Source organism: Quercus lobata, chromosome 8 (genome assembly GCF_001633185.2).
Source record: "Quercus lobata isolate SW786 chromosome 8, ValleyOak3.0 Primary Assembly, whole genome shotgun sequence".
Taxonomy (NCBI): domain Eukaryota; kingdom Viridiplantae; phylum Streptophyta; class Magnoliopsida; order Fagales; family Fagaceae; genus Quercus; species Quercus lobata.
In genome coordinates this window covers 65,001,229-65,022,772 of record NC_044911.1, presented here as the reverse complement: position 1 = coordinate 65,022,772, position 21,544 = coordinate 65,001,229, and the positions used below count along the sequence as shown (strand labels likewise).

Genomic DNA, 21,544 nt, shown 5'->3' with positions numbered 1-21,544 from the left:
AATTGAAATATAAAGAACACTATTACACGACTAGTTGTTGGTGAGGCTTGTACCCAAATTCCGAGACTTATTATCCGGAATCTTACCGGCTAGGCCTTAATGTTGTGAAAGTTGAAAAGTTGCCACCAGCATTTATCATCACAACGATATATACAAAAGGTTCTGCAGCAAGATTTAAATTGTACACCCTAGCTAGAGAAAAGAAGGTGAGTAAAGTTAAAAAAAAAATGAATTCAGATTCATTCAGATACACTGAATGTACTAGTAATAATAATAGTAAATAGTGGTGAGGTAGGGGAGGGAGGTCCATGATCTGAAAAAGTTCGTATAAAGTAAAAGAAGTTACTATGCCAGATAAGCTGAAAGGGAAAGCAGCCAGCGTAAGCCTAACATCATGGTAGAAACGTCAGCACGAGCTTTGTAAGCATCTGCGTGGAATTTTCGTTCTTGCTTTCCTATGAAATGATCTATCGCCCCTCTTTCCTTACAGCTTCCGTTAAATTACTTCTCCATTTCCTCATCATCTCATTCTGTAGCTCATATAAAAAAAACACACACGCCCTTATCCCTTTCATATTCTCACCCTCCTCATCCCCACCAACACCATCTCCCAGTACTCTATAGCCAGTTAATTTTTTCATCTTTCAAACAAACAAACAAACAAGATCATCAACTATCTAGATCCACAAACATATACTATGGAAACTACTCATCCTTGGTCTGAAGGTCCATCAACTACTCGGAAAAAGGTGATCAAAGAGCTAGTTGAAGGCCGAGACTATGCAACCCAGCTTAAGTCCATTCTCCACAAGCCCTTGGAAATAACTCATGACCATGCCTCATCCTCACCCTCACCTCATGAACTTGTCTCGAAAATCTTGAGATCTTTCACTGAGACTCTTTCCGTATTCACTTCTTCTTGTGAGTCTGGTGAGGTAATTCATCAGAATCTGGCTGTTTCCCATGCTGATTCACATTGCGATGACCCCAGGTCTGATGACTCTGGCGAGAGTAGAAAGAGGCCAACTCCCAAGGATCGGAGAGGCTGTTATAAGAGAAGGTATATTTTTTTCCTATAATTTTATATATATTATTACCGGCCACCACTCTTTTTAATTAAGTTCTTATATATGAAGATTATAAGGTCATATATAGTAGTACTCATCTTCTTCAATTATGTGATCTAATACTTATAATATATACATATATATATATATATATATATATATATAAAATTAAACTGATCCGTATGGGAATTAATCATAGCAATTGGGATGGTATTAATCATGTGCTATATGCCTCACTTTAGCTGAATGTACTTTTCTGTCAGAACTGTGAACTGACCCCTTTCAATTTCACCTTTTTTTGAAGGGTTTGGATTTAAGTGGCTATTTTTTATTAGCTTGAGAAATTGTACTTTTTTTTGAAACCATTAGTTTCAATGTGACATCAATTAGACATGGATTCCAATGGTTGTGTTTTGTTGTTTGCAGGAAGACCACACAGACATGGGCAAAAGTTTCTCACACAACGGATGACGATCATGCATGGAGAAAGTATGGCCAAAAGGAGATCCTCAATGCTAAACACCCAAGGTCTTTATTTATTCTTTTGTTCAAGGTTGCTCTTTTATTAGAAGCTAGCTAGTTAAGAAGAGGTAGCTAATTGGATTTGTGAATATATAACAGGAGTTACTTCAGATGTACACGGAAGTACGACCAAGGGTGCCGAGCAACCAAACAAGTGCAGAGAATGGAAGAAGACCCACAAATGTATCAAATCACATACATAGGGCTTCACACTTGCAAAGACCCTCTAAAGGCACCACAAATCATCATGGAACCTGATCTTTGGGAAACATATATTGTTAATCCCCCAGACTCAATGTGGGGCAATGGCAAACTAGCTGATCATGATCAAGCGCTAAGCTCATCCACTACCCCAACCATAAAACAAGAATCTAAGGAAGAAGCACTCAGTGATCTAACTGATAACCTCTCCTCCTTGGGTACTGATAATAATAATAGTTATTTGTGGACAGATTTTAAGGATTTTGAATTGGTTGGGCCTGCAATTATGTCCCCCAAGTTGGGGTCCGATAACGGAGACGTGGTATCTACTATGTACTCCTGTACGGAGACGGCTTCACATGGTTTGGACTTTGGTGGTCATTTTGATGGTGATTTCAATTTTGATGATATTTAGTAGTACTAAGTAGTAGTTCCTCTAGCCTAGGCGTCCATGTAAAAGTTAATGTAACGTTTTTTTTTGTAATATGATTTCCTGTACCATGTGACATTACTTTCCCCGCTTGCAAGGAAATAATGATGTTTATAGTAAGTTTAAGTTTGCAGGAAATTTGTGATTATATTTAAATTTTTTTTTTAGGGGGGGGGAAGACAGAAGCTTAAAAGCATATTATTGATATCTAGAACATGGGCCCAGGAGATAATACCAAAGATTCAAAATCACCAAAATTTCCAAACAATTGTGGAAAAAGTGGTATGAAAGGCCGGGTGGGGTCTGACAAGATGGAATGCTTTTTTTTCTCAAGTAGCATGGAAAGACTTCATATTCGATCCTCTAGATGGTCCGAAATTTGTTTATCAAGCACATGATACTTGCGGACTTTACCACACAATTTGATCATAGCTTATCCCCAAAATCGCAACCTGTTTTTCTACGAAGTTACATATGTAGTGTAAACGCAGAATTTCTCTACATCGACACACAAATGTACAGGGTTTAGATTTCTTTAAGTCTAAAGGAATAAGACAAAAGGAGAGGCAGTGAGTGGACAGTATTGTCGCCAAAAAGTGTAGTCCTAGGACAATGCGTATTTAAAGGGGAAAGTGGAAAATTGAATTGGTGGAAAGAATGAATGACAACAAATATGTAGGATAGGACCGTTAATATGTAAAGTAAACAACGAAAATGAATTATGTCATGATTCGAAAGATCGAATCAACTTAAATCTTATTCCGCCCATGCATGCATTTGGCCAAATGATCCTAACTTCAATCTCGCATGTTATTTTGTGCCTCTTGTGGTCAAGTAAATTCACACGAAAGGACCTATCAAACCTTTCATATATATATTCCCATCGTTAAGTCACACTTGTGTGAATAACAATGCACTACACATAAATGTATAATAGTTTTATTGCAATTGCTCAATTCAGAATTCACCGTCACCAAATTTAACACAAAAATTCATGTCACCTCTTATAACTGTGATTTATTGTCATTTTAGTTAACAAAGTTTAAAAATTTGTCATTTTAGTCTACTAATTTTGTTAACGTGGGTAGTGGTCATTGTTGTCCTTCCATCTATTGTGGCTAATTTTTTAAAATTAGAAGATTAAAATGATTTTTTTTTAAAAAAGTCGGAAGATTAAAATGACAATTGATCAAAGTTAATGGACTAATATGACAATTTTTTAACTTAATGTACTAAAATAACAATTGATTAAAGTTAAAAGCTGTAAAGTGTATTTTTGCCTATAAAGTTTTATAGAAACAAAAATACTTGTCTAATTGAAAAATTAGGACTTGCATGCATATCATGCCTAGCTATAGGCTATAGTAAACTTGTAGCAACACAAAAGTATAAAAGCCACATGAAAAACATAGTATATTAAAATGGTACAAAAGTTAGCAAATAAATTAGTTACATCCCTGAAAAACTCAATTAAGGTTGACCTAACAAGAAGTTGCCGGATAATAAATCTTTAGGATTGGTTACCTAGCTACTTTCTTTCCCAAGTATGGAGAAGGAAATCCATTTGCAGCAGTCAGTCTGGCAGGTATGCATACAAAGCTCATTGTATAGTGTAGACCTCTTCCTATATATGATCAATAACTATATATGTAATGTAAGGTGGACATTTATGACCACCAAGTTTACACAAAGTGCGGTTCCAAAATTTTGATCTGCCCATACTTGAAGTTGCCGATAAATGGATGGTTCAAATTTTATTACCTCTAAATATGCTTGATCTACTTTACTACCAAAAGTAAAAGGTGCAATAGGAAGAAATAAATCATAATCAGCTCCACAAAATTATTAAATTTCCTGTTAGTCCATCGATCAACCTTGTTTGTCACCTGGCTTCCATTTAACATCTTCGGGGGCTTGGAATAGAAAATCCATGCTATTGCTACTACTGCTGCCTGAGTTAAACATTACATCAGCCATATCTGCAACCGGGAATTCAACTTCTTTGCCACTTCGTGTGGTGGAAGGACCCGCACCACTACCACTTCCTCCCCTTCCTAGACTGTCCATTGAGAGCCAACTGCTTAGAGGAACTGAACTAGATGGTAGAGGCTGGGAAGCTATAAATTGGGCAATGTCATGTGAAATTTGATCAGGTGGTGGTGGAATTGATGGTGCCGTGGATGACATGTGGCATGTGTGACCACCTCGATATGTCACTTCAAACATGTAGGGATCGTCATCCAGCCTCTGCACGAGTTTCTTGGCTGGGCATTGGTATAACTTCTGGTGGGTGCACCTAAAGTAACCTCTGATGAAGACGGTCATCGACCAAAATACAAGTAAACGAATAAGAAATCAAAATTATAACGACCCTTAAGTTAGAAAAAGTCCAAAATTGAATATTCTCTCAGATCCTATATATTTATTTTTTTAGTAATGGTTGTTTGTCTCATATGAAGGTAGGTAGACTCCACAAATGTGAGTTCTATCATCGTGATGGGAATGTTACATTCAATGATTCTACCTTCTCCATGTGAGTGCAAGTTACACATTAAGGAAAAAAAAAAAAAAAAAAGAAGAGAAAAGAGAATTTAATATATCATAACTGATCTTAAACTTTTGAATTAAGTGGCGTTTATATATATTAAGACCTCAATTAAAGTCTCTTCAAGTAGTACAAGTCAATAGTAATTAAGGTTGTAAACAAATCAACCCAAGCCGAGCATTTAAATTTTATGTTTATTCATTTAATTCACAAACTGAGCTCAAGTTTATTAACAACTAAATTACATATTCAAGTCTAGTTTGTTTTCTAATTGGACAAGCTCAATTTTATTCATGAACTACTTGATCAACTTCCTTTTTTCTTTTTTCTTTTTTTGCATGTATTATAAACACAATAAGTAAAAAATTTTACTCCTTCACTAGTCTATTAATATCACCATTGTATTATTAATAGCAATTTGATATATTATAAATTTATTTACAAATTTACACAATTCAATGCCATATCTATCTAAATATATTTTACACATTTATGCATCTAAACATATAATATTAAATATACTAATTCAAGTCTTAGATTAATGAGTTTGTTCATTGACACGTTATTATATTTAATCTTGACACGTTTAATTGTTAAGTCTAAATTTGAGCTTGAGCTTGGCTTATTTCCTAAATAAACAAACAACAACAATATTTTTTCCCAAAACAAGATCAAGCAAATCATAAATAGTTCAGTTTACTTACAACCCTAGCTAAAGGTGGCGTGTGGGAAGCTGAGAAAAGTTATCAAGTTCCTTTTTGCAGTAATTGGTATGAAAATATAGAGCATGTACATTGAGCCCACACAAGAGTACATTACACAAAAGAAGCCTACAAAGTCCATGTAAATGATCTTTGGAAAAATGCCAAACTATATGGTATTCTTAATGATATGTACTAAACCAAAAAAAGAATGATATAGCGTAAGGTTGTTATGGACATGGACATGTGGGGTTCCTATGGATGAGAGTAAGGGAGAGTTAGTAGGACCTGTTTGTGAAATAAAAAGGGAGATCTCAAAATTAATGGAGAAACAATGACTCACACGTTTGAATGGAATTCCAAATAGGAAAAAGAATAAAGAATTTTACGAAATAAAAATAACATGATTAGGCACAAATTTATAGACTTAAGTTTTTAGATGAAGTAATATGCTTATGTTAAATTAAGACACCATTTTAAAGATCTTTTTTTTTATTTTTTTATTTATTATTATTTTTTATTTAAAAAAAAAACAGTTAAAAGTTTCTCCAACAAAATTAATCAAAGCATTAATACAGGTCGTTTTCCAACAAGTAGTAAACCTTAATTGGTTTGTAGAATGAGTCAATTTCTGGCAGACCCATTCACATGAATTTGATCAAAGTCTTAAAGAGAGGTTAGAGTTAGAATTTGTAATTGACAGTTTTACAAAATTTAATAAGAGACCTAATTAATTTCTAAGAAATTCACCTATCTGATATTAGCTTTGAATTGATAGTCATATGCATTGTAGAGTACGCATGGATCCGGTCAAAGTCCAAGGAGTAAGGAAAGGTAAAAGCATGCGTCAATAGATTTGATAGTACTGTAGCGTTTTTGATCAAAGGCCTTCCTTGTATATTCAATGCATTAATATTGAAAGTGTCAAACTAATAACAAGAATCATTGAATGCATAATCATAAATCTAATTAATTTGCCTCTCACTGTAACCAATAACCATGATAATGGTACATATATGGCAGTCATTAATTACCTTGGGTATTTTGAGCCAAGTATCTCTTTCTGGCCGTATTTCCTCCATGTAAAGCCGTCCTCCGGTGGAATCTCAGTATTTCCAATCCGAGGTACAGGCACCGTCAATGTCCGTCTCTCCCCATCATCCCTCCTGTTTATTTAAAATCATAAAACATAACTATATATTAATATTGGTACCCTAAATGACAAGGTAATTAATTAAAGATCTTAATCACTTAGCTATGTTTCATTAGTTCCAACAAAATCAAGACTTTTCTTATAATATGTAACAGAAGCTATAATCAACTTGGTATATCTGAAGAAGAAACTACATCTAGGATATTGTGCTTCTCTGACTAACTATCTAGCTAGTGGTTTTTCCATTTCTAAGAAACAACTTCTGACCGTTTTACTTTCAAAACGTTTTCATTTTGGTTCTAATTATTATTTGCGTGTTTCCAAAGAAAGCGCAAAAGCAATAATCCATGAAATGGTTGTCTACTTTAGGTTTCTTCTTTTCCTTTTTGGCAAGTAAAGTTTACTTTTAGGTTTAGAGCCAGAGAGGAATGATTCCAAGTCGCCCATATTGAGAAGAAAATATTGTAACAGTACTGACCTGAATAAAAACTTGAATCACATACATTTGAATTAGATTTTCCAAAGTTAAAAATATATCTCACCTTCTTCGCTGTCTTTGTGAGGATGAATTACCAGTACCAGAATCTGATACGTCAATTGGTGGAACCGGAAACTCTCCTCCTCCTGTGCTCCTAGATCGTGCAGAAGCTTCCGCATGATCTCTTCCAGCTGCTGCAACATGGACATCGGACCCCAATTTCTGCGTCTCAAATGGGTTCCTGCTTTGATCAGCTTGAAGTTGTAATTGAAATATGTCCATTGCTTGGGTGTAATTAGACCTTAGCCATCCCTGCAGATCAGCAGCTGCTTCAATCTGAGTCTGTTGTGACTCCTGTGGTTGTCGGATTAGCATGTTCATGGGGTTGTGTGACATGGGGTCCCGATATTGAGTAGTGTATAGTCGTTCCCTTGCTGTATTGAAAACCTTTATGATTTCAACACAGGATGTTAAGAGCATGTTGTGCTGGTCAGTGAGGTTTGGTAGGTTTGCTTCAAGTTCTCTTGCTAACTTACACCCTTGACGGATTATAGATATTGGATTTGTCTCCTCCATGGTTTATCTGAGATTTTTCTCTCTGCTTAATTTTTCTTTGGCTTAATTTGTCTTAGATTTGAACATATATAGTATGAGGAAATTTAAATGGGATTGATGTAAACCTTTCGGTGGTCTTTGATGATGCTGATATTCATACTAAGAGAGAAAGATTGAGGAAATTATTCCAAGTTTGAGTTTCTTTCACACGGTAGACCTTTACAATATAATAGAAAGAACTTGGAAAAATGACTTAGTCATGGTCCGCAAAAGGATTTCAAACTTTTTCCTTAGTCTAGAGGAAGACCTTGCCCCATTGAATCCAAACTTTTTGGACCCCTCGGAGAATTTTCTGAGGTTTGAAGTGCGACCATGTTTGTTTTTTTCTATTTGCAAAATTGAAGAAGTATGACCATGCATTGCATATAAAAAAAATGAAGTAAGTTCTTGGTCCTTAATTTGAAGGTTTAGTGGGCCGGGGCTATAGATTCTTCCATCGATCATACATGTGTATTACAATTCCTAGGAGATTTTGGCTCTTTACCCTTAATTTTTAAAAAAATTGGCAATATGCTCCTGTTTGCAAACTATATAGGAGCGTGCCCCTGTTTTGATACTCGATTATCCTAAAATTGAGTTCAATTAAATACTCGATTGGTAGAAAATCGAGTTATGACCGATCAAACTTAAAAAAAAAAAAAAAAAAATCTATGGAACTCGAGTTTCAGGAAATCGAGTTCCATGCGAAAAAAAATTTTATAAGTGTAATCACCCCATATTCAGGGGGCCCTATAGTCGCGTTTTTAATCCCTATAGTGACGTTTTAAAGTCCTATAGCAGCGTTTTCCTGCAATTTTTTAAAAGTGTGATTGGCCCATATTCAGGGTGCCCTATAGTGGCGTTTTTGAGCCCTATAGTGACGTTTTAAAGTCCTATAGCGGCGTTTTCCTGCAAAAAAATTTTTAAGTGTAATCGCTCTGTTCTGGGAGCCCTATAGTGGCGTTTTTTAAGCCCTATGGTGACGTTTTAGGGCCCTATAGCGGCGTTTTCCTGCAAAATTTTTAAGTCCCCATACCAGGTTCAAGGGGCCCTATAGTGGCGTTTTTAAGCCCTATAGTGACGTTTTGGAACTTGACTTCCCTAAAATCGAGTTCCATGCTTTTTTTTTTTTTTTTTTTTTTTTAAGTTTTATTCGGCGTAACTCGATTTTCTATGAATCGAGTATTTCTTTGAAACTCGATTTTAAGTTAATCGAGTATCGAAACAGGGGCATATCCCTATATAGTTTCGAAACAAGGGCATATTGCTAAATTTTTGAAAAATTAAGGGCAAAAGGCTAAAATCTCCCAATTCCTATGCAAAATTGATTCAAACCTTTACCCTACGTCGTGGATCATGACCATGTATGGGGTCTACCCTCATATGACAAACAACGTCCATATACCCACCGGTCAAGATTCCATGGGGTCCCAATGTCCCATGCCACGTTAATTAACCTTCTTACTACTTGCATATATATGTTTACCGGAAATAATAATTCTCTATTTGTACCAAACTTTTCTTTCAAATTTTTCTAGAAGTTCTCTATAGATTTTAACAAGGAAGATAAATATATAATAGAAAGAACATATATAGGTCACCCTTCTCGAATGGCTCAATTTATAAAGGGAAAGTTTGTGGAAATAGCCTATCGATGTCCATACAATATTGATCTCCCCAAAATTTAATATTATTGCAAGTAATTGATTAAAATACTCTAATTATGAAATTACATAAGAACTAAGCACTTTGTTTCGATGATCTTATATTCATCTCAAAGAAGAAAAATTTACAATTGTTTAAGGCATTACATTATTTTTTCAAGATACAGTTGTACTTTCACCTATTAAAAAAAGATTTTTTTTATTTATTTATTTTTTTTATTTTTATTTTTATAAAAAAGTCCATTCAAATGAATACTTTAAAAAGTGTATATGCCCTTGTTCCGCCACTGAAAGGTACGTTTATTGGTTAGCCATTGAATGTGAACTCAAATATCACTTCATTCCAATAATGGTGGGTGTAGCAATTTTAATACGTTTGGATTGGGCGTTTTGCCCAATCCTTGCGTTTTGCGTTTTGTCTGTGGGCCTAAGCGTATTGTTTATAGACCCACAAAAGTCATCCAAACTCAGATTTCAATATAAATTTGGGTTCTACATAATTATTCACATATTTAAAAATTATTTTATTATAATATTTTTAACAATAAATTTTTAATTTTTAACAAATAAATGATATTCAAATTCACCCAATATATAGGACGAGGCCACAATCACATTTGAAAGGACTGATGACCTGTTGCCTGTTAATGGGGAGGGCCCAACACACTGCACATGCCGCTTGGGACAGAAAAACACCAAATAAATTATAACAACAATAAGCTTTGGACATTTTTCAAGCTTGACCCAATGGAACTTCGTGAATGCTCCCTTCCATACTCCAAAACATGGTAAGCTTCAATAAGCACCACATTTTCAGAGAACCAACTTTGTTTGTAGATATACTGTATATTGATGTATATTTTGTATGTATAATCAATATACAATAAAGAGTTTTATACAAGCTAAGTATGTGTGAAGTATAAGTAATATGAGTATATTACAAGTACAATATACTGGGCTAAGTCTGATGGGTTAGGCTAAACTAGACTAAGTTATATACTAACATCTCCCTTCAAACTTGAGGTGGCAAGGAGGAAGCTAACTGGAGTTTGGATATAAGATCTCGAAGATAACTAGGCAGGTGAGTTTTGGTGAAGATATTAGCAGGTTGGTCGGTAGAGGAGATGGAGAACAACTGAATATTGCCTTTCTTGAGATGCTAGCGAGTGATGTGGCAGTCGATCTCAATGTGCTTGGTGCGTTCATGGAAGATATTGTTATGAGTAATGTAGATACCACTACGATTATCACAATCAAGAGGAGTAGCAGTGGGCTGTGGAGCATCCATGTTAGTCAAGAGCCCTCGAAGCTACACAAGCTCGCAGGTGGTGTCGACAAGAGCATGATACTCAGCCTTGCTATTGGAATGGGAAACCACATCCTGCTTCTTGCTACACCATAAGACAAGTAAAGTACCCAACAAAAAACAAAAAACTTGTGATGAAGCATCAATCAGTCGGATCACTTGCCCAATCCGCATCTGAACAAGCATGGAGCTCAAGAGAAGACTGAGAGGAGTAGTAAAGACCATGATAAAGTGTACCCTTGATGTATCGGAGAATCCGAAGAACAACAACATAGTGAATAGAACGAGGGGTGTCCATGAATTTACTAACCATACTTACAACATGTGAAATATTCGAGCGAGTGACAGTAAATAGATCAAACTACCAAACAACTGACGGTAACGAGTAGCATCTGATATAGGTTCACATCCAAGGGTGTGAGCTTGGCATTGAATTTCAAGGGAGTGGAAACGGTCTTATTTGGCTTTGGAGATAAGATCAGAAGTATATTTAGCTTGGGAAAGATAGAGGATAAGGTAACCTCAAGCCTAAGAAAATAGTTGAGAGTGCCTAGATTTTTCATCTCAAAATGTTGACTAAGGAAGTGCTATAGTGAGTAGATACCTACAAAGTCATCTCTAGTAATAATCATGTTATCAACATAAAGAAGAATACGAGTGATACCAGCAGAGGATTTTTGGACGAAGAGAGCAGTGTCATGAGAATTCGAAGTGAAACCCTGCTAAGCAATAACTGAGCTAAACTTTTCAAACCAAACCCGAGGTGCCTGCTTGAGGCCATAAAGAGCACAACGAAGGCGACAAACTTGATGGAATGGGTGAGTATAACAAGGGGGTGGTTGCATGTACACTTCTTCTTGGAGGTCTCCATTGAGGAAAGCATTCTTCACATCCATCTGATAAATTAAGAGGCCAACGGCGAATGGCGAATGGCGGCCGCAGCAATGAGACACGTGACAGATGTAAGGCGAGCAACCAGAGCAAATGTTTTCTTATAGTCAATGTCATATTCCTAAGTAAAGCCTTTGGTAACTAGGTGAACCTTGTATCGTTCAACAGATCTATAAGCCTAGGTCTTGAAACTCGATTTTAACAAAATCGAGTTTTATGTAAAACTCGATATCTTCAAAATCAAGTTTATGTATATTTTTAAGTGGAACTCAACATTAGCAATGTCGAGTTCCACTTAAATTTTTCAGAAAAATTTAAGTGGTAAATTTTTCACTTGTAACTCGATTTTGTTAAAATTGAGTTTCAAAATCAAGGGCATTTTGCGTGGCAAAATTTTCACTTGTAACTTGATTTTGTTAAAATTGAGTTTCAAAATTAAGGGCATTTTGCTAAATAATTTCAAAACAGAGACATTTTGTTGCATAGTTTGTAAATTATGGAAATATACCCATTTCCCCCTATAATATTATATTATTAAGAAAAATTTGTGAGGGAAAGGGTGGTCATGGCATTGTCTCACCATAAGTGGTTCCATCCATCTCTGCTCTTAGTAGAAAGTAGAATGGGTTCCTCTATATATATATAGAGAGAGAGAGAGAGAGAGAGAGAGAGAGAGAGAGAGAGAGAGAGAGAGAGAGAGAGAGAGAGAGAGAGAGAGAGAGATAAGCATGATAAAACCAGCCAGTCGCACACATGCATGAGATTTCCCAAGTCCTAAAACATCCCCGGATACATTGAGCATTGGAATTTCCTAAATCCTAATCCTACTTGAATTTCCTAACCAAAGTCGATCACCGCCTCAAGCTTCTTTTTTTTTTTTTTTGAGAGATCACCGCCTCAAGCTTCTATAAAAGAAAACTGCACAATAATAATAATCACAATAAAGCTAAGTTCCCAAACTCGTTCTGCTAACTCAACTTCATTGGAGAATTTCTCAACAAAAAAAAAAAAAACTTCATTGGAGAATCAAAATCAGCCATCAGGTACTCAAAGTTTTTTTTTCTTCTTTAATTCTCTTTTTGTATCCTTTTTCTTCTTTGCTGTTTCTAGTTTTCACGTTGGTATGGTGAAAATATTCAAACAAGTACGTATTTTATGTAAAAATATGTTAGAAATATGACTGAGTAATTTAAGGATTTGTTATTGTAGGGTCACGATTCGTGGCGGACCGTAACAGTGTCGGGTTCGCACGTAAAACGGCCCTAACAATATCATTTGTAGAGCGTGGGTTTGAAAGGCTAGGCCTTGATCGATAGGCGGTGGGTTTTTCAGGGGGTTCATACAAGGTTAAATGATCGTCACCCCTAGAGTACTTCTCATGGAGGTGGGCTGGGAGGCTCTCGTTTCTTGGCCATCTTTCCCAGCCCCACCCTTTTTGGCGCACCTTCCTTTTTATTATATAGTCCGGCCCGGTTGATCCTGACCCTCCACTTGTAGGTCAGGCGGGAGCTTATCCCTGTACCCGTCCCGTCAGCCGTCCCATCAAACTTTCTATTAGTTGCATGGATCAAGGTTCACACTGTCCAAACGTCTGTTCTTTTCAACCGTCTCTGGGTATTGGCAGGTGCATTTACTGAAAAAGGACGCGTTTTCTTTAGTCCGACTTTCACACCCTGCTTTCCTATGGGCCCCATTTCGTTCACATCCCTTGGAGGGGGCTGTTTGGGGATTGCCTACACCGCAGTGTGGGCCTTTCTATTACAGCTCTGGAATGCCGAGGACAGGGTAAGTCCTCGGCCGTTCCCTTCGCCATGTCGGCCACTGACCATTCGTCTTCGGCAAGATACCCCCTCAGCACGGGTTCTGGGCCCAGGTAGAGTTTGGGCTGGGTTGCAGACCTCTCGGGCCCACAGTTATTATTTATTTATTTTTTACTCTCTTTTTTATTTATTCTTTATAAAGAGTTAAAGACCCGACCTCTGTTGAAAATAATCACAGGTTGGAACTTGGAATTTTATCTTCTTTTTTACCTATACTTATTAATATCGTTATTTTTTTTGGGTTCTAAAGTATTAAAGTTTGCTATTTGTCACACCAAAAATTTCTAAAGTATAAAGTATTAAAGTTTGATATTTGATCAAACCAAAAATTTTGCTATTTGATTCTCAAAAAAAAAAAAAAAATTGCTATTTATGATTAGCATGGTATTTCTCTAACGCCTTGGATGATTTGGTGAGATAATTATATGACATAATGACACAGGTACCTGATATTTAATTAAAAAGGAAAAAAAAAAGATGGTTTAAGCCGTGTTGCTTTTTCTAAGAAGCAAATCTCTATAATTAAATCCTAGAAAGTAGAAACCATCTTCTAAAAAAAAAATCCTAGAAATCAGTCCACACACACCAAAATAATAGGGACTGCACAAACCGAAATCGACAATGTTCTTATTTTTTTAATCCAAAAAAAAAAGAAACCGACAATATTCTTGACTGTCTTTTATTTGCACATAGGTTATCACTAGCTACTCTCATTCATAATTGAGTTTCTTGGAGATTCGGCCTTCAAATCTTTGAAGACTCATAAGCAAGAATCTTTGTAGTTGTTTTATTTATTTTTACTTCTTGTTGTGGTTTAATAAGTTAGCAGCAGAAATTATCTTTCTGTAACAGTAACAGAGAGAGTGAAAAGAAAGGCAAACATGGCGGACGTGATGGTGATGAAAGACATAGAGACGACGGCGTCTTTTCTCGGAATTGATTTCTTCCCACTCGACCTCAATTCCATTCACCTCCCTCCTGGCCAAGACTTCGGCATCCCAAGGTATAACACCCAATTTATTATTATTATTATTAGCAATTACGTACACGCTGAATTATATATAAATTTCAGTTTGGATTTGACACTCTTTCTGGATTGTAATGTAGCGATGATGAAGAAGGAGATAAGAATCTGAATAAGGATTTGGAGTTGTACAGTAATGGGTTTGGCAATATTATTATTGTTGACAATCTCCCTGAAGTAGATGCGAAAACGAAGAAAGAAAAGCTTGAACATGTTATTCATAGAATCTACAGTCAGATTGGTGTCATCAAGGAGAATGGCCTTTGCATGCCTGTTGATCCTCAGACACAATCTACCTTAGGCTATTGCTTTATTGAGTTCAATACCCCTGAGGTACCTCTCTCTCTCTCTCTCTCCACTCATTGATATGAATTTAATCTTTGGTTACTTATTATATAGTATATACCAATGCAATTGGATTGTTATGTTAGTTAAAGTTTCTGTTTTTATATTATATTATATATAGATATATATATATATATATTATGCCTGTTGCTTTTTATATTTTATAAGCACTTGCTTGCTATGGGTATTAATGTTGTTGTTGTTGTGTCATAAATTAATACAGTGGGGTTTAATGCTTATGCATATCCTTTTTATTGTAGGAAGCTGAGCTTGCAAAGGAGAGAACTAATGGGTACAAGTTGGACAAGCGTCACATTTTTGCGGTCAACATGTTCGATGATTTTGATATCTTCATGAAAGTTCCAGATCAGTGGGCCCCTCCTGAATTTAAGCCATATACTCCGGGGGTATTTCTTCAATCAATCTGTTTCTTTCATGATTTCTGTTCTCTCATTGTCCTTAAAATTCTAATTGAACTTGAATATGTTATTATCAGCTGCTTTTACTATGCCTACATGCATATATAATTCACTTCCCTAAAAACCCATGCTTTGAATTTCCAGCATTCACCGTTTCTTGATGCATTTACATAATGATTTGTTCTTTTTTCTATTTTCTACGTCATTCTCACGCTTCCTTTCCTCTCTTTTTTCCATCCTCCATACATATCATATCAAACACCACTTTTTGGACCCTAAAAACAACAGGCAAAGGACAATAGTTCCCTTGCAAAAGAGCAATGGGGAACAGATGAGGAATATATTCACCACTATGTTCACACGTGCAACCCCAATCCACTAGGGTAACATGTTTAATATGGTTTTTCTGAAAAAGCAACTTTATATGCAATAAAAAAGAGAGGAAAAGATGAAATTCTATGATCAGATTCCCCCATCCTCTTTAGAATCCAAATAAGAAAAACATACAAGTATCTTTGTCCTTAGCTACTAAAAGCAATATTTTTTGGTAAGTTACACAACACCACACATCAAGTTAAAACTAAATTGTGTATTTAATCTGCCATTTTATGGCTAGTATTTTTGATGCAATGCAAGAGAACTTGTTAGAGAACACTTTTTATTTAAAACATATAACATTTTATTTGTAGCTCATATTTCTACGTCTCATATAAATTAGATCTAAAATAAATCAAAGTTCATTATAATTTGCGTCAAGGTACCTTCTTTGCATGTTTTAATATGTAATAGGTATGCTTTTAGATTTGTTCACTGTTGAGTGTTGACCAAATAGATAGTTTATGTTGTTCCTAATTTCCTGTGAACAATCGTCTCCCAGCTAGTTGTTTATGGAGAAGGTGCAGAGGGGTTTTCTTTGGGTCAGATTGGGGGACGAATTTAAGTATCAACTTGTGAATTGGAAGACAGTGTGCACCCAGATTAGACAGGGAGGATTTAGAGTGAGGTAGATGGGGTGGTTTAACCAAGCTCTGTTGTGAAAGTGGTTATGGTAATTTGCTACAGTAAAGAATGCTCTCTGGAGGTAGGTGGTGGTATGCAAATAGGGTTTTGATTGGGCCTGGTGGTGTTTGAAGGAGGCTGGAGGTGGCTATGGAGTATGCTTTTGGAAGTATATTCGAGTGGGTTGGCACTGGTTTTCCAGGTCTACTTCGTTTACCGAGGGAAAAGGGGCTAATGTTTGTTTTTGGCTTGATTGGTGGTGCAGAGTTGGGGTTCTAAAGGATCTTTTCCCTTCTGTTTAGCATTGCTCAGGATTAGGGGGCTACTGTGGCATATTATTTGTGTTGGCAGGATGGGTCCATGTTTTGGGATGTTGCCTTCATTGCTTACTTTCATTAATAGTTATTCTTTTTCTTGACTAATTTGTCCTCTTAGTATATATCTTGTATACCGAGGTCTTTTTCAATAAAATATTAGTATTCATCAGAAAATTTCATGCGAACAAATTCCCTCTCTATCTGCACTATTTATCTATTTTTTCCCTTTAAAAGTCTATTATGATCTATATGCTCTTGCGTCATTGCAGGAAAATCTTCAACAATGGCTGACTGATGAAAAAGCTCGTGATCAGTTTGTGATTCGTGCTGGTTCAGATACGGAGGTTTTGTGGAATGATGCAATGCAGCTGAAGGCTGAGCCTGTTTATGAGCGTGCTGTGAGTAGAATATATACATCTAAATCTAAATATCCTGATACTATCACATAATACTGTTGATTATGTATTGTTGGGAGGATATCTCTCTCTTTCCTGTGATAGTTTGATACTAGAACAATTAATGAACACCTGCTCACTGCTGGAACATTATTAATTGAAAATTTATAAATTGGCCAATTTATACTTTATCACTTTGATGAATGGTCCTATTTGTTTTCCTTTACAGTTCTGGACTGAAAGTTTTGTGCGGTGGTCCCCACTGGGGACTTACTTGGCGACACTTCATAGGCAAGGTGCCGCTGTTTGGGGAGGTGCCAGTACCTTTAATCGTCTTATGCGTTATGCTCATCCTCAGGTTGAATTTTGTTTTTGGTTTCTCATTGTGTAACATTTTCCCCTTTATATATAATTTAATTGATATTAACTGCAGGTTAAACTGATTGATTTTTCCCCTGGCGAGAAATATTTAGTAACCTATAGCAGTCACGAACCAAGTAATCCTTGTGGTGCAAATGTGAGTTTTTCTACTTTGCCAGTCATTACTGAACTGTAAATTCATTGGGCCCGGAAATATTGATAATGTGAATTTATATTTTAGATGGTTCTGATAAATATTTTTGATGTGAGAACTGGAAAAGTGATGAGAGGCTTCAAGGGAAGTGCTGATGACTTTGGTATTGGAGCAACTGGCGGTGTTAAAGGGGTGTCATGGCCTGTTTTCAGGTGAGTTTCTCTTCCTGCATATGACTATTTTCAATATCATTCCTTAATCTAATGGATTAATACCTTTTTTCCCAGATGGGCAGGGGATAAAGAGGACAAATATTTTGCTAGAATTGGGAAAAACATTATCTCTGTCTATGAAACAGAAACCTTTTCACTTATTGACAAGAAATCCTTGAAGGTTGAAAATGTTGTGGATTTCAGTTGGTCACCTACTGATCCAATTTTTGCTCTCTTTGTTCCTGAACTGGGTGACCATCCTGCTAGGGTGAGCATTGTTGTTTAATATGGATATGATTTTTTTATTTACAAGTTGTGCTTTCTCTTCTCTCAAATGTATGAATTAAGTTACATTAATGTTAATTCATCCAAATGATTCTCAGGTGAGTCTTATGCAAATCCCAAGTAAGGATGAGTTAAGGCAGAAGAATCTTTTCAGTGTTAGTGAATGCAAAATGTACTGGCAAAGCAATGGGGATTATCTTGCTGTTAAGGTTGATCGATATACAAAAACGAAAAAAAGCACATGCACAGGTTTTGAGCTTTTTCGTATAAGAGAACGGGATATTCCCATTGAGGTTTTTGAGCTTGAGAATAAGAATGATAAGATTATTGCCTTCGCATGGGAGCCAAAAGGTCACAGGTTTGCAATTATCCATGGTGATAACCCAAGACCCGATATAAGTTTCTACTCAATGCGCTCTGTAAACAATACAGACAAGGTCAAAAAGCTCACTACTCTGAAAGGGAAGCAGGCAAATACTCTTTTCTGGTCACCTGCTGGTCGCTTCATTATACTTGCAGGATTAAAGGGTTTCAATGGACAGTTGGAGTTTTATGATGTTGATGAGCTTGAAACCATGGCAACAGCTGAGCATTTTATGGCAACAGATATTGAATGGGATCCTACTGGAAGGTAATTTTGTGGTTTAATTGTTTGGCTATATTCAAATCAAAGTGCACTGCACAACTGCTATATTCATTTCATGGTTAAGATATATACCTGCATTGAATTAGTTGGAAGGCAATCCAGCAGATTTTTTTCTTTTTCTTGTAATCTTGGTTGTAACATTTGACCTTTTTGCATCTATTAGGTATGTTGGAACTGCAGTGACTTCGGTACATGAGATGGAAAATGGTTTCAACATCTGGTCCTTCAATGGCAGGCTACTTTATAGGATCTTGAAGGATCATTTCTTTCAGGTAATCTTACCAATATTCCATGGTTTTTAACCATGTCTTGTATATACACGAACTCAATTTGCCTTCTCTATTACAAGTGAAATTATTTGCTGTATACTTGTTCTCATACTGTTTTTGACGGTTATTGTGGCGCCCAAGACCACCGTCAGTATTGAGTCCTGAGAAAGAAGAAGAGATTGCTAAGAACTTAAAGAAGTACAGTATGAAGTACAAGGTAGAGGACCAGGATGTTTCAATGCTATTGAGTGAGCAAGATCGTGATAAGCGGAGGATGTTGAAGGATGAATGGGACAAATGGGTCAATGAGTGGAAGCATTTGCATGAAGTAGAAAAACTGGAGAGGCTGGAACTCAGGGATGGAGAAGCCAGCGATGAAGAGGAGTGTGAAGCAAAAGAAGTTGAAGTTGAGGAGATATTGGATGTTTCCGAGGAGGTCCTTTCGTTTGAGGAGTAATATTAGTGATTATTTTTGTAGGGCTTTATTAGAACCCTCAATTTACAGCACAATTCATGCTCTTTCAGCTTAATGAAATTGGATTTGGTTTGAAAAAGTGTAGAATTTGGGACACAGTTAAATCATTTTTTATTTGGATGATTATAATAAACAAAAATATACATTTGCAATAATTATGGTACGTGGATTTCCCTAATAAAAATTCTTAGTTATCCCATGTGGTTAGGTTCTTATCATTAATTTGGCCCGCGAACTTTCTAGTTCTATGTTGGACACTACAATTTGGACTGAAATGACATTGTTAGGATTTTGTCCTAATTAACAGAACTCAATTACAACTTGAACCTTGTGGTTTGTTTCTCTTACTCATCAATATATATATGGTAATACCCGACCCAAATCAGTCAGGATCGGGCACAAGTGAAAACCTGCCACTGTCAGTACTCTTTAGTACAGAAACAAACAATAATCATAACCGATTTCTACATAAAGTTTTCCATCTCCATCTTGATCAAAATGAGTACCAAGTTATGTGGTTGTGGATCAAAGTTTAATTTCTTCTATATATGATTTTGTTGGAGAAAAAAGAAGCAGCAAAACAAATATAATAAAAGCACCATCTTCTCCATCGTTTTTGTTTATGATTCCTTTAAATCACCTGCCTACCTAACCCCTCTCCCACCTCAACCCTTCAACTTTTGACCTCTAAATCTAACACACGTCAATTAATTAATTGTGTCAACACCCTCCTCCACCTCCACCAACTACCTCACTCACAAAATGCCCGTGCACCTAACCCCATACTCCCAGCAGCTTACTCATCACTCCCAGCAGCTATGCCTATACCCTCTCTCTATATTATAAAAAGTCTTTCTTCAATTCCCACCCAACTCTCATTCTCATGTACCTAAGAGCATCTCCAGCAGCCTCTCTAAATTTTTGCCTAATTTTTACCTGTTTGGAGAATGAACAGTGACATTTAGCTTTTAGCTACCAACTTTTTCAAATACACCTTTCAACAGACTCTCTATCCCATTCTCTATCTCATTTAAATATTATTTCATCATTTATTGTTTATTCTTTTTTTAATCATCATTTATTCTTTTTTTAACAACTATATTTTTCAATAAGAATTGCTATATTCACAACATTTTACACAATACTTTCACAACAAAATTTATGTGAAAAGTTATTACTAGTTCTAATTTGAACCCACTACTGAAATTATTTTTTTACTCGCTAATATTAACTAATAAAAATCTGTTATGTAAAATTTATTGAGAAAATATTGTAAAAATAGTATGGTAGTATTTTTCAATTAGGATTTTTTATTTTTCCTTTTATCTCTTTTTTTCCTCCACACGTTTCTTTTCTTTTCTTTTCTTTTCTTTTTTCCTTTTTTTTTCTCCTCCACACGTTTCTTTTCTTTTCCCCTTATCTCTATTCTTCTCTAGCACTTTCTCTGGAGCACCTTTTTTATCTTTTCTTTTCTTTTCTTCTCTAGCAGCGGCTGGAGCACTTTTCTTCTCTAGCAGCACTTCGGCTGGAACACTAGGAGCACTTTTCTTTTTTTCTTTTCTTCTCTAGCAGCACTTCGGCTGGAGCTCTCTCTCACACATGAAGATCGTCCGCTTGTCCTTCTCCCACCACCGCATATCCTCCTCCCCACCGAGGCTCAGATGGGTCAGTTTTTTTTTTTTGGTTCTTATTTGATTAGTTTTAAAATTGTGATTTGAGTTTGTATTTTGATTGAGACTGAGTTTAGAGATGTTTGAGAGAAAAGATCAAGAATAGTTCTGTTGTTACCGTTGTGATTATTGAGTGAAAATTAAAAATTTTAATCGGTTGTGATTATTGAGATTGAATTAATTCTTTTGCTCATGAATAGGTCTCTCTCTTTTCTTTTTTTTTCTTTTTTTTTTTCTGATTCCATTTGGTTTATGAGAAAAATTGTTTTAGTGTTTGGATTGTATTCTGCGTTTTGTAGCCGTTGAGATAAAGAAGAGAGAAAGAGAGTGAAGAAGAAAGAGAAAGGAAGGAAAGAGAAAAAAATATTTTTTTAATTCAACCGGGATTAATTTAAGGAGAAATAATGTTTGCAAAATCTACAGTGATTGCTACAGTGCTCTCCAGACTTGGAGAGCTACTGTAGCAAATCTAAATTTTTTTTTGGAGATAGAGAGGCTGCTGGAGAGTTGATTTTGTGTGAACAGTGGCTTTTCTCTCCAAAATTTGGAGATGGCCAACCCTGTTGGAGATGCTCTAACTAGCTAGCTCCTAATTTACAACC

At 35.9% G+C, this 21,544-nt stretch overlaps 3 protein-coding genes across 5 annotated transcripts; 2 read left to right on the top strand and 1 right to left on the bottom strand.

The window, feature by feature from the left end:
• The first annotated feature begins 486 nt into the window (after nt 1-486).
• LOC115954430 (WRKY DNA-binding transcription factor 70) lies at nt 487-2,358 on the top strand. Its single transcript, XM_031072283.1, has 3 exons — nt 487-1,060; nt 1,494-1,595; nt 1,689-2,358. The coding sequence occupies exons 1-3, from the start codon at nt 699-701 to the stop codon at nt 2,203-2,205; spliced, it is 981 nt and encodes a 326-aa protein (XP_030928143.1). The 5' UTR covers nt 487-698; the 3' UTR covers nt 2,206-2,358.
• Nucleotides 2,359-4,023: 1,665 nt separating this feature from the next.
• Nucleotides 4,024-7,686, bottom strand: LOC115957359 (WRKY transcription factor 55). Its single transcript, XM_031075584.1, has 3 exons — nt 7,162-7,686; nt 6,501-6,632; nt 4,024-4,528 (listed from the first exon to the last, which is right to left on the bottom strand). The coding sequence occupies exons 1-3, from the start codon at nt 7,671-7,673 to the stop codon at nt 4,090-4,092; spliced, it is 1,083 nt and encodes a 360-aa protein (XP_030931444.1). The 5' UTR covers nt 7,674-7,686; the 3' UTR covers nt 4,024-4,089.
• A 4,821-nt stretch (nt 7,687-12,507) lies between these two features.
• On the top strand, nt 12,508-19,366 carry LOC115957596 (eukaryotic translation initiation factor 3 subunit B-like). 3 transcript variants are annotated; one of them, XM_031075884.1, is made up of 12 exons: nt 12,508-12,595; nt 14,205-14,375; nt 14,480-14,729; nt 15,002-15,148; nt 16,746-16,874; nt 17,101-17,229; nt 17,305-17,388; nt 17,473-17,597; nt 17,673-17,865; nt 17,981-18,513; nt 18,692-18,800; nt 18,922-19,366. In XM_031075884.1, the coding sequence occupies exons 2-12, from the start codon at nt 14,254-14,256 to the stop codon at nt 19,252-19,254; spliced, it is 2,154 nt and encodes a 717-aa protein (XP_030931744.1). In that variant the 5' UTR covers nt 12,508-12,595; nt 14,205-14,253; the 3' UTR covers nt 19,255-19,366. The 3 variants fall into 3 exon arrangements, with proteins under 3 accessions (XP_030931744.1, XP_030931745.1, XP_030931746.1); XM_031075885.1 differs by having other exon boundaries at nt 12,517-12,595; nt 14,225-14,375; XM_031075886.1 differs by lacking the exon at nt 12,508-12,595 and adding an exon at nt 13,762-13,814 and having other exon boundaries at nt 14,225-14,375.
• Nucleotides 19,367-21,544: the final 2,178 nt, after the last annotated feature.